Source organism: Lytechinus variegatus, chromosome 2 (genome assembly GCF_018143015.1).
Source record: "Lytechinus variegatus isolate NC3 chromosome 2, Lvar_3.0, whole genome shotgun sequence".
Lineage (NCBI taxonomy): Eukaryota > Metazoa > Echinodermata > Echinoidea > Temnopleuroida > Toxopneustidae > Lytechinus > Lytechinus variegatus.
The window spans coordinates 23,615,284-23,628,926 of NC_054741.1; the positions used below are offsets into that span (position 1 = coordinate 23,615,284).

A 13,643-nucleotide genomic window follows, 5' to 3' on the forward strand; every position below is an offset into this window, starting at 1 on the left:
TTTTTTCTGACAAAAAATTCTTAGTTTGAATTTTTTTTAATAGGAATTCTTTCATTTAAATATGTATGCAGCATGCCAACAAAAGCAGCCAAAAGAATTGCATATTAGGTGAATAAATGTGTACTATAATATTTTCATTCATAAACATGGATCTTAAAGTATGAGACTAGCCCAAGCACAAATGCTCATTATAGCACCACAACCAACTTCCAATTTTCCAACAAAATAAAGGTTTGACACAATGCAAACCATCCACATCAGGTACATAATGACTTTACACAGATAATTCAGAAGCGAAAAAACACCTAAACTCTGCAATAGAATAGTCAACACATATGCTGGTACAAAAATACGAAACAAATCACAAAAGTGCTTAAGAAATCCACAGGTACACATAGAACTAGTATGTACAATTCACATCTAAAGTATTAAAAAACAACTGTTGAAAACTCCTGAAATTATGTACAAAACATCCAAACTCTATACATGAACAAAGTATCAAAAGAATAAATATATATCTCTCTATATTCTTCTATTATTTAATCATTTACAATTTCCCTGTAACACAGCCGAATCGGTCGCACATTTTGGATAACTCAAACTTAGCTACACTATTATGTTCCTGAAACAGAAGTCATGCTTGAAATGGGTTTGATGCTCTTTCTTTTATAGTCTCTTGGTATATCTAGATTAAGTCATGTTAGATCATCATCAGCATCATAATCTACTTGATATGGGGTCAGTATTTTTACTGTTTCCATGTATTAAGTAATACAGTGTCTTGTAACAGACGAATCAAATGCAAATCATAAATGCACTTCTTATTAGTTGAAAATCAAGTAGCATATGATTTTTTAAATTGAAGTCTTTTTGCAACTCTGCAATAGGTCCATTGACAATAAACTAATAGATCCCTTGGTGTCAATTTGATCACCGACTATCATAACAATCCAGTTCCAATACCATATAAAAAAAATGGGCATGAAAAACACGATCTCAAATTAGGTATAAATAGTAATGAATACCATCAAATTAAATTAGACACTGATATCAATTACTGATCAAGCATTGGTACCATTATATCATATCAGGCATCCATACGAAGATATATGATTTCTCTCTTTCCAAAGTTTTTAAAGCAATTCAACCACATTTATTTCATTGTTTTCAGAAGAATGGTAACCACTTTTGCAAAGCATTACAGAAATTCCACATGACAATTATGGCATGGCTAAATTGCACTCATTTTCTTTGATAAATCATATGCTGTAAAACCAAAAAAAAATCAATGGTCTATCTTCAGGCATAAAGCAGATTGCAAAAAAAAATGTTTGAAGATGATCAAGATCAAAGAAAATAAATTGCAATGACCAATCTCTCAGGAACATAAAATGTCATTAAGTAAAACCACTTTTATAAACTCTTCAAAGACATTGACACTCTTTCCCCACTCTGTGTTGCTGTGATATTTTTTTTCCCACCTTTACATTAAATTATCTATTGGTTAAATACATCAAAATAACTGTTGATAAAACTTTGATATTGCATGACTGCATTTGTTTCAGAAGTACTTTACATTTCTCACCTTCTGAAAATATAAAATGCAAACCAATGACTGAACATCAGATTATATATGTGGTTAGAATTAATATTAGTGACTGGATATAAAGCCTGACATAGGGTTAAGCTATTGTTAGCTTTAAAAAAGAGTGGTAGCTTGAGCAGAGACGTGTGGTTATTAATCCACATTGGAATGAATACTAGTAATTGATGAAGTAAATGATGAGAAATGAAGTCTAAGCTTGGTAACACTTCACTGCAGTCCATCAAGGAAAGAGACTTCTAACCCCGGTGCTCTAGAACACTTCCATCCTACTGCAAAAACAAAACACATAATAGGGGAACTTACAAATTATACATTCATAAATCATTGACTTTAAAAATAATAAATTGATTAATAATTATAACAAATTAAAAGTTGACAAATGAAAATGCATTTAACATTTTCTCTACATAACAATGTAATCAACTGACGCATTGCTCATATTATTGTTGATGTCAAAGGGGATTCATGTGATGATACACCACATTTTCTTTTTTTAATGACTGACCCTGAAAAAAAGTAATTCAAAACAAACAGCAAGTATATCCTCATTGTTTTTGTAGCTCCTGCTGCTGCACTACTTCTACATTTGCTCTTGTTTTGCCATTGAATATATTTTCATCAGGAAAGGGCAGAGCCAATCAACCGATGACAACAGGCATGTGCTTCTCTGGCATTCCCACTTATCCATCTTACAGACCACTCAGTCCAATTAAAAAGTGACGAAATATCAATGTGGAATAGGGTGTGACGAGTGTTTAAAATGTCTGTGCTTGACTGTACAACTTGATAAACCTCAATCACACACTCGGCATGTTACAGTCATCCTCATGATTATCAAATTAGTATTCATCAACAGTGAGAACAGGATGTCCTTTATTATCATGCCAGACCATATCATGAGTTGCAATTATAAGCTTATTGAGCCAGAAGTGCTTAGGTGGGCTGTATATAGCTAAGTTATGTCCATTACCAAATTCATTTTTATATATATATAATAAAAAAAACAATATAATGGCAATTTATTTTCATATTGCTCTTTTAAGAGTGCATATTTCAATAATTAATCAATAAAACAAAATAATCTTAAAAACAATTAATTGTAAATGATTACAGTGTCAATAAGTATTGAATAAATTTTGAATATGCTTGTATTGGTTTTACCTTCCACAATACACTGGTTCTCCTGCATAGTAATCCACATCTTCTTGGCTGTCTCCATCAGAATCCATCAACAGATCATCATCATCACCTACAGTCAAGGACAGGTCATGACCAAGGCCAGAATCATGGCAAAGGTCCCTCCTTCAGGAAGCAAAACAAAGGAGAACACACATACTTGCCATAAGTTGAAATTGTGAAGAAAACAAACTCAAGGTAATTGACAAGTGAAAAAAAAAGTTACCTATAATGAACCTAAGAATAGGTATTTTTCTATAAATTATACATCCAGAATGATAAACACAAATCTGTTGACAGCCACATGCATTTCACACAAAAATGAATATACGGGACATAACACATAATTGTTGGCCCGCCGCCCACCTAAGCCATACAAATGGGAATACACATACTGGTCATAAGTTGGAATTGTGAAGAAAACAAAAACTCAGTCTCAGGGTGATTGACAATTGACAAAAAAAAATTGTTATGTAATGAAACTAAGAATAGGTATTTGCTATAAGTTATACATCCAATATGATAAACACAAATCTGTTGACAGCCACATGCATTGCACACAAAAATGAATGTATAGAACTTAACGCATAATTGTTGGCCCACCTATTCCAGCTGTTTTGTTTATTATTAAATGTGAGTATTGTGCGGGTATTTGAAGTCAAAACCAATCTTTTCACAGTGGACCATGTTCATAAGATATTCTCCCACATGTTTTGACATGACTTTCTTTTAATTCCATGAGTTACATGCATGTTTATGGGTGGGGGGTCAACAAACCTGAAAGAGTGTCCCTCTAAAGTATTGAAAAGTTAATTACCAGATAGAATATTTTCAAACTCTACAACAAAACATATTGATGATGATCATGGCATACCACTTGTGGATCTCTTTCTTGAATTATCAGAAATACTTTCATTGATACAGTAATTTATCACTGACCTTGTAGCCCTGCAAGTGAAAAAGAGAATCCTTTTCAGTTTCTTGTTGTAGAAGAAGTAATTGAATGACCACAGGACACCCTCTTCTCCAAAAGGATCAGAAGAAAGGTCTGGATTGTAGCTGTAAAGATGAAAAAAAAAACATTACACATTCACTGTATGTAATTCAGCAGGTTTGTCATCAGTTATAATTTCTCTGATAAAATCAATAAGCATATCTAATCTTCTTAAATCTCAACCACCACAATCTCTAGAAAATACTAACCTTGAAATGCCAACAATTTACTGGGCCAATGTACAATCACTTTAGAGAACTCTATCTCTGAAATGGCAAGGAGGGAGAAATAATCCATATTTTGCCGAATTTCATATTGGCCTTTGAAACTGATATTTCAACAAAACACAATGTACAACATCTCCTGACTAATTCCAGTCACACAGTATTATTTGTGCACAATGGCAGGCCCATCCAAGCTTGAGTGTCTAATCCAGAATTAGATCCATCTCTGCTCCTGACCTCATTTGCATGGAGTACCGTAGATGTAAATTCAAAGAGAGATTTATCAGGCAAGGGAACATTGTTTTTGTACCTGTAGATCTCACATTCTGTGGCACTGATTTCGTCATTGATGGCAGCCCAGAGCTTTGGCCTGATCTGAGTAGTGTAGAGCTCCCCGCCAGCAGAGAACAGATTCCCATCTACTGCATTCACAGTCCAGTCCAAGCTTGGCTCTCGACTGAACTCATCACTCTTTGCATCACTATCCAAAAAAAAAAATTGATATAGAATTACATACATGTACATGTATACGAGCATATAATTTGAACTTGAGAAAGTAACCTAAATATACATTTAACTCAGAGTTCCTTAGATCACTGTCTTTAAAAGCTTTTTGGAAGTACTTGTAACACACTATCATATCCATTCCCAAAACCTTCACTTTGTGATACATGTACTTAACACATTATAACCATGTGAGATTGGGAAGGAATTGCAATGCTGTTGAGGGAGAACATTCTCCACTCCACCCCACCCATTGTCAGCAGAAGCCAATAAATTAGGGGGGTCTACCTGAAATTTTGTGATGGACACATGTAAAAAACATTTGACAAGCAAAAAAAAAAAAAAACATGGTCATCAACCTAAATTTTAGGGGGGACAAGAGACATTTTAAAGGGGGTCCACCAGAATTTAGGGACGGACGCAGGAAACAAAATTGACAAGCAAAAACAAAAATATTTAAAAAAAAAAAAAAAAAAAAGTTATCAGCTAAAAATTTAGCCCCACCTCAATTTTTTTTGGGGGGATCTGTCCCCCGCCCCCCACTTCTGTCGCCTATGATCCCACCCCCTTTCTCCTTCCAAGAAAAAAAAGTAATGCACATCTAGCTGTCTCTAGCAAAAAAAAATCATGAATCCATTACTTGAAATGTTTTTTCTTCTAGTAGCATCTACCTGAAATCATAATCGGGGTGAAATGCAGCATTGAGCGTCGAGATCAGATAGAAGATCATCTTCCTGCTACAGGTATGGCACAAGGGTCCCCCTGCTTCGTCCCCACTGCTACGACTGACAATGTTTGGGTGCTGGACTGTCAGTGTGCTCTGAGGAGGTGAGAGGGCCTGTAACTCACTAGGAGAGTGACCATTCTCCTGGCTCAGAAGCTTGAAAAGACGTTTGTCCTGACCAGCCATCTTACAGGAGTAACTTTCCACCCTGAAGAAAAGTAATAATGGCTTAATACTGCAAGTTGTATTGTACATGGATAGTTAGAATCAATGACATGATACAAAACTGTATGAAATTTTAAGGCAGAAAAAAAGAAGAAAAAAGATTGACAAGTATTGTGGTGTCTGTATTGTCAGTGGCTTGCTTCAATACTTGTCTAATATTCATAATATTCCTGGTAGTCCTGACTTGAAAGTTGATCTACCATTGTTTCATTCATTTACATACTCTGCCAACCCTGAAAGCCCAGAATACAAACAAATCGCCAAGAAAAAAAAAGAAAAAAAATCATATAGAAATATTCTTCACTTTCCCATAATTCAATACTTTAATTGTAGACTGTAGTGCTTTATGAATTGCAACTTTGGGACAAACTCAAATAATAGGTGTAGCACTGGACAGGACCTGTTCTGTACTTTCAATTACTTAATTGCTTAGTAGTTTCATTAAGAGAAATTGATCAATTTTGCTCTAAATTTGGGTGCAATTTTGGCACATTTACTCTTTGAAATAAGTAAAAACAGATTTACTGAAACTTTTGTGGAATTTAAAAGACATTAAAATATCATTTATACCCAGTTATTGTCTGTCTGGACGGGTTGTTTGACCAAACAAGACGGCACTTTCAGGAACCTTGCGACCAAAATTCATTAACGATTGAAAGTAATATCAGAGTTCAGACAATATTACAAAGCACAAATTTTCACAATTATTTTTGTTAAGCACTGAATCATTGAATGCACCACCAAGTTTGATAAAAATCAAGAGCAAGAAGTGATGTTTTTATTTGCCCAAGTGTCCGGAAAATGAAGCCCCCATCCTAAATCAAATTTAGGAAAAAATCATGCTGACTGGGTCTAAAAAAAATTAAGACTCTTCATTGTTCACACATACTTTCCAAGAATCCTGCATTCTCCCATTTCCATGGCCAGAGCTTCACTAATGGCTTCCAATTTTGGATTCTCAAGAAGCTTCATCTTGGTCTGCAAAAAGTGTTGACAATTCTAACAAATTTGGAAATACGATATATTCGTTGAGCTGCAATATTTTCTTCTTTTTTTGTTGCTGGAAAAAGTATGTTACTCTCTTTTGACTCTGGCAAGTCTCTATGATTCAAAGTGCCAATTTATAAATGATGTAGCTGGATAAGATTATGTCTATGAATCAGAAAAGGAAGAGCGCAAGCAGGCTTGATGAAATATATTCCCAATCCTAACGTTAGATGCAACGGTCGGTCGGCAAGTTTTACTGCAGTACTGGTAGTGGTAGTCCAAACCTTGTTCATAATTTTGGCACATATATTTTGCATGTATACAATTATCCTTCTACAAATCAGCTATTTCGATCTATATCTAACGTTACATGTGCAAATTACACTCTGTCTCTGATGTGATCTGTGTGATGAGAATTGAACAGATGAGGCCGAATTTCAATCATGCAAAAAACCTGGCTGCACCTTTTTTTAACAACTTATTCTTGAAAAACTATTTAGAATGTTTAATTTACAGTGCTTTTCACAGTTATAACTCGGTATTTGATGACTCAATCTCATTCTAAAAACGACAGCACTCTGATTGTCTGATGATGATTTCCATTCGCCTTCTCCACAACAAGCCATTGAAATTAGATTACGGAAGGATTACAAACGGGAATGACGCGCAAAATTAAACGACGATCCCACATAGAAGAATCACCAAAATGACAAAATCTCCACTCGAGCTCCTCAAATGACACTCAAAATGACTCGAACGCGTTCTTAACTGTAACAGTATTCCTTTAAAAATATGGAACATATGACTTTGAAGCAAAATGTTGGCAAAAATACGTTTCCAAAGAAGATACTCCGGAGTCGTTTGTTGTTGATCAAATCCAATTCGAACTTCCTTTATTGTTAAAGTTCAGCTGATAGAAAAGCTCGTCTTCAATTACCTCATTCGTAACAATCATCCTTCCCACAAATCACCAGAGAGTATTAAATAAAGCGTTGCTGTTTTTTTAATTTTACATAAATTTTATTTACAAAATATTTATATTTTGTTACTAAAAATAATCATAATATCTATTCATATAAAATTCTGTCATAGTTTTACTCAAAAACAGGTTGGAATTTTGAAATTCTATGCAGCAAGATTGTGGGAATTTTGAACGTAGGATTGTGGGAGTTTTGAAAGTAGCTTGTTTATTTGGGTAAAAATATTGACGTCATGGAAGTGTATACCGTAGTACCGTCGGCGGCGTCTCTGCTCCCATTGGAATGTTATTTACGATCTCTTATTCACATCCGCTTGTGGTGGCCATGGAGGGGGGGGGGGCGGGATAGTTTGATATTCCCTCCCCTTGATGTCCCTTTTCATAGGAACTCCAATACATGTACGTACTTCGTGGCCTTATTTTACATCCTGATACCTTGAGGCGGCTGAGATGGGGAGGGCGGAGGCAAGGGGGTGGGGTACAATCCACAAAATTTTCGAACTTTAATTTAAAAATATCCCCAAATTATATTTTTAAATTCATCACGTATTCAACATGTCTGTATATGAGGTTGCCAATTTTTTTAAGGTTCTGTCTCTAATTAAAAAAGGAAAGAATAATAAGAAAAAAGAGGAAAATAACAAAGGGAAAGGAACAAAAAAAAGAAAACAAGCCAAAATTAAGAACAAATGAAAAAAAAGATAAGAGGAAATACTAAAATGTTGTAGGGTTTTTTTTATGGGAAATTTATTTGCTCTGGTATAGGCCTAATCACTATTATTTTGTTTCTTATATTTGGCAAAAAATAAGATAAAATAAATTACAAAATACTTTCTCGCGAGAAGTAGCGAGCTTACATCTATTTTGGAGAGCGACAATCCTCTTTCACTGTCACAGCCTAAATGAGTTGAAATTGCTTGCTGCAAAAAATTAGTGTCGCAAGGCCTCCATGCACTGCCCATCAGTCTAGTGTGCAGACAAAAGTGGTAAATTTTGTAACTTGGTCCCTAGAATCAAACTAACCGACATCTATATTCCTCCAACCCGAGTTTAAAAAAAACACGCCAGGCTGCAAAAAAAAGATGGTGGACAGAAGGTTGCTTGTAACCTCTATATAAGCTAGCCCACTGGCGGATACAGCGGGGAGGGGGGCACAGCCAGCCAGTGCCCCACCCCCTTTGAGAAGCAAAATAGCAAATAAAAAAAATTGTAATGTAAAAATGCCGTTGTGTGCCAGAAGTGTGCCCCCCCCTTTTTTTTTTGCTTGCTTGTTATTTTTTATGGGACGAAATATCCTTAATTTTGTGTTAAAAACCTTTATTGTTTTTTTTTGCTTGTCAAAATTTTCCTCGGAAAAATGTGCCCACCCCCCTTCGGAAAATCCTGGATCCGCCCCTGAGCTAGCCTATACTGTCATTATTGAGTTTGAGATTCGATCTTGATGACAAAGAAAAAAATTATGGCGAATGAGAAACTGCCTTTTTTCTTGTAAAATATAAATCCATTGTTCCTCTACAAATAGCCCCCCCCCCCCCTCCCTCCCTTGTCCCATCTTTCATGTCATAATATAGGTTTCCCCTGTCCAATTTCATCAGAGTTGCATTTATATTAATGAAAGGACGTTCAAATTCGAAATATTTCGTCCACCCTCTGCATTTATTCAGCATTCAATTCCGTTCCATATCATTCTTTTGGATTTTGTAGAAATTCAATTTAGAGAAAAATTCGTTCAAATTAATGGCCCAAAGGTGTCATTGAATTTTGCGACGACGAACCGATCGTTTAATTTCGCCTAAAATACCATTTTCAATATCATTTATCGGCACACACATAGGCCTATTTGCACTAAACATCCAAATTCAGATAACATGTTTCTGTGTTAATTTTTTTTTATTAGGCCTACGTTATACAATTTTTTTTTCAAACTTTACCTTTAACTTTATCCTTATCTTTTTTTCTGATCTTTTCAGTTAGAATCAGTTTATTCCATGGTGTTTGATAAAAACGTATACAATTCATGTAACACTTAAGATATGGTTGTAAACGGTTATTCTTTTAGTGATTGATGAGTGGGTGCAGGGGCGGATCCATGATTTCCTAAACGGGGGGGGGGGCACATTTTACAGAGGAATTTTTGACGAGCAAAAAAAAAAAAAAAAAAGTTTTAACCAAAGAATTAGGGTATTTCGTCCACGAAAAAAATTGTGCCTCTCAAAAAGGGGATGAGGCGCTAGCCGGCTGTGCCGCCCTTCACCCCCTCCCCCCTGGATCCGCCAGTGAGTGGGTGGATGACCTATGCCAATGGTAGGTATTTTTTCTTCATCATCTTGTTCTTTTTTATTTTACATAATTGTAATTTATATCGTTTTGGGGAAGGGATAAGAAACATGGTATGTAACCACAGTCTATGAAAGTGGAACAAAAACGAGTTGCTGTTCCGTTGACGGTTTGTCAGATGGATACATTTTAGCAAATTTATTGTAATCATCCAATTTAGAGGTAAAACCAATTTTCATAATTATTCAAAAGAAGTAAAAAACAACTACAACAACGAAAAACACTGTCCATTAGTGATGATTGCATATCAGTGATTTTGAATTCCTAATCGTTCGCAAGGAGCAGTGGCGTACTAGGATTTTCCACAGGGGGGGGGGCAAAACCGTCGGCGAAAAAAATTTACAAGCAAAAACAAAAAAGGAAGGTCTTCAATCATAAATAAAGGATATTGTACCAGAAAAGGTATTCAAGCTCGTCAGGGGGGGGGGCAAAAAATGCCTTTCAAGCTCGTCAAGGGGGGTAGGGTTACGTCCTTTGCATAGGCTGTAACTCGTCAGGGGGCAGACTGCCCCACCCCCCCCCCCCCCCCCCGTAGGTACGCTAGTGGCAAGGAGTGTACCGTTGTGAATTTGAAAACACTTCTTCGGCTATTTTAATTTGATCGTTCTGTATTAATATATTTAAATGAGATAACCATGAAATCGTTAATGAAATAGAATTGAATTGAAATAAGTATTTGGCTATTTAAATACCGACCCCATAGGTCATTCAAATTAGTTGCAAATTGAATTAATTGAACGGGAAACCTATATTATTTAGTGTTAAACGATGTAAAATCTATTAGTTAATTTTGAGTATAAAAAGTATATAAAGAAAGAAGATAAAATTGTGAAATGTAGCTATGGGGAGCTAGGCCTGTGTATAGTAAAATGTTTTACAGTCTGATCTCAATATTGTGGATGCATGCATGCAAGTGTTTGCTCTTGCTAGAAATGACGTATGTTTAGTTGTCAGTAGTAAAGTTGAAACCCCTGCGATCTTTTGCAAAACATTTTCCCCCAGTAATATAGGCCTAATGTTTCAGTCTTTGGGAAACTTCTTGAGAGGATGTATCACAAGGGCACATCGTTTGATTATTCGTCCGAAATTCTAAATTATTCTTAAAAAACATAGACTTTTTGACTACTTTCAGATCTTTAATCTATCCGCCTCCACTGTCATTAATCATGTTAATAATTAGTTGTTTTGAAGAATTCACATGCATATTCCCTCAAACAGAACTTGAGGACATAATTTTAGAATTAGACACATTTCAAGCGGTTAGCTATTATAGATGTGGGTTTGTGTTATGGCCATGGGAAGTGGGGTGCTGGGGGTATATAGGACCCCAGGTATTTTGGTATAAAAATGTAACCAAAATGACCTTCATATTGCAAGGTGTTTTTTTTTTTTTGGGGGGGGGGTTGCTTTTCAAATTTCTCTCGACCGAATTGATGAGCTCCATTTTGTAATGAAACCCGAGTTTTCAAATTGATATCAGCACCCCCAGTAAAAAAATCGTTCACATGGCCCTGGTTTGTATTGGAATGATTTGGATAGTTGGTTATTTTATTGAAGTGCTGAAAAAAATATATTGCGCATCAACCCCATATTTATACTGTAATCAAAGACCCTATCCCTATCTAGTTCGAATTCCCCGATCGCAGTGTTATTTATAGAAAGGGGCAGGTCCATGGCAAAGTCAATTTCACTTGCGCAAATGCATGCATTGGTAGAATTCATATATGCTATTTCTATTTCATGAAAGTTGAATATTGATAATTAATATAACTTTAAATGAACTTAGAAAATAACCAAACTTGTCATTTTCGTCATAAAAGATCGTGGAATCAATGTGAATACAGAGTTACTATGAAAATAAAGAAACTTAAAAAGTAAAACATATATATTTTAACAAATACATGTAATACAAACTTAACTAATGCAGAAAACTCTCTTGTATATCATCAGAAAAACAATCAATCAGTTCAAATTCTTAATGGCAATTTAAATTTAGACCGAATACTAAAATAGTGCTAGGATTAATATAGCATTTTGCACGGATCGATACTACCAAAATCGAGGGAGGCGCACATTTTCACCCACTTAAAGGGATGGTCCGGGCTGAAAATATTTATATCTAAATATAAAATTCACAGAGCATTAAAATGCTGAGAAATCGGATAACAAATAGCGAAGTTATTGAATATTAATGTTTATCAATATTTTGTGAAAACAGATATATGCACATATATAGTCATGAATATTCAGTGGGTTGGCTGATGATGTCACATCCCCACTTTCCTTTTTCTTATGTTATTCCATGAAATCATAAATGTTTCATTTTTTTCATACATGTAAAAATGATGTGTCTCCATAAGTTGCGGCAATAAATAACTAATGCCTGATTTAATCAGTTGTCAAACAAATTGTTTTAGCAATTGGTAGAAATTTTTCGGATAAACCTAATTTCATATAAAAAAAAATACAAAAGAACAAGTGGGGATATGACATCTTCACCCCACCTAATGAATATTCATAAAGACATGCCTAAAAATGTTTCACCGGAATAATGCAAATCTTAAAAATTCAATAACTCCGTTATTTGTTATCCGATTTTGATCAAATTTTCATCATTTTGCTTTGTGAGTTTTATTCTATTTATTGAGATATAAATATCTCCAGCCTGGACCATTTTGCAAAAAAGAAGGCATTTATGCATGGGCGGAAATCCCATGGGGAACAGGGCCCCCCTACCGTTTGGAAGGGGGGGCCGTGGGCACAATATCAAATGTCCCCCTGTCCCCCTACTATTTGTGGTCTGTTATAAAATACATCATTCAATACATTTTTTTCTTTTCTTTTTTGTTTGTCAAATTTATTTTGGACGAAATTACTTTACATTTTGGGTGATAACTTTTTTTTTGTCTAATTTTCCGGGGGGGTCCCCCGCGGGGGATCCGAGCGCCCCTGGTCGGGCCTACCTTTTCTTGGGATAGATTTCCGCCCATGCACATATGGGGCGGGGGAACATCAGTGGCGTAGCTACAGGGGGGCCTGGGGGGGCACGTGCCCCCCCCTGAGATTTGGTGTGCCCCCCCAGGTGCCCCCCCAAAAAAAATTGGCAGAGCAAAAAAAAAGAAAAGAAAAGGCAGAAAGAAGAAAGAAAAAGTAAAAGAAGAAGACAGAAGAAAAAAAGAAGAGGAGGAAGACGAGTGAATGAAATAATGTGAGGGGAAGACTTGCAATAAAAAAATATATTTTCATGTTACTATATAGAATTTTTGCTGGCGCTTCGCGCCATAATTGCCTGTTTGATGGGATTCATATCTTGCTCAATAGGCTGATGTGGAGCAAGTTTTGAAGTCAATATGCAAAACATATTTTAGCTCGGACATCGAGCTTTCATTTTTTTTTCATTTACAAATTTAAGTGCTCTGTAAAATGTCTGTTTTATGGTCTACATATCAGCATTTTAAGCTCACGCTGCGTGGTCACATTGTTTGATTTGCCAAGTTTATATTGTCTACGTGTATTCCATAATGTTCCATTAAACAAATGTATTCAGAATGCCCAGATTTTAGGTCTAAATATGAAACATGCGCGATAGCCTGCATGTTCTTTATATTATCCAGTTTTACATCAGAATATCAATAATTGTCTGCTCACGCTTCACGATCGCATTATTAATGATACCCAATTGACTATATCCTATTTCTGACTTACAAAATATGAATAGAGTGTCCCGCTTTTAGGTCTCAATTTTCTTCCTCTTGCGCTTCGCGCTCGCATCAATTGTTTAGTTACATACCTATCCCATTAATTAATACAAAAAGTGCTTAGAATGACCATTTTTTTTTAGGTCGGAATGTCAAAAAATTTGCTCGCGCTTCGCGCTCGCATTATTG

The 13,643-nt window shown here is 35.5% G+C and overlaps 1 protein-coding gene across 2 annotated transcripts; it reads right to left on the reverse strand.

Annotated features, from left to right (window-relative positions):
- Window positions 1-5: 5 nt before the first annotated feature.
- On the reverse strand, window positions 6-7,352 carry LOC121407620 (repressor of RNA polymerase III transcription MAF1 homolog). 2 transcript variants are annotated; one of them, XM_041598788.1, is made up of 6 exons: window positions 6,343-7,352; window positions 5,176-5,436; window positions 4,311-4,481; window positions 3,722-3,841; window positions 2,768-2,908; window positions 6-1,872 (listed from the first exon to the last, which is right to left on the reverse strand). In XM_041598788.1, exons 1-6 carry the CDS (start codon window positions 6,423-6,425, stop codon window positions 1,857-1,859), a joined length of 792 nt encoding a protein of 263 aa, XP_041454722.1. In that variant the 5' UTR covers window positions 6,426-7,352; the 3' UTR covers window positions 6-1,856. The 2 variants fall into 2 exon arrangements, with proteins under 2 accessions (XP_041454722.1, XP_041454721.1); XM_041598787.1 differs by having other exon boundaries at window positions 6-1,875; window positions 6,343-7,351.
- Window positions 7,353-13,643: the final 6,291 nt, after the last annotated feature.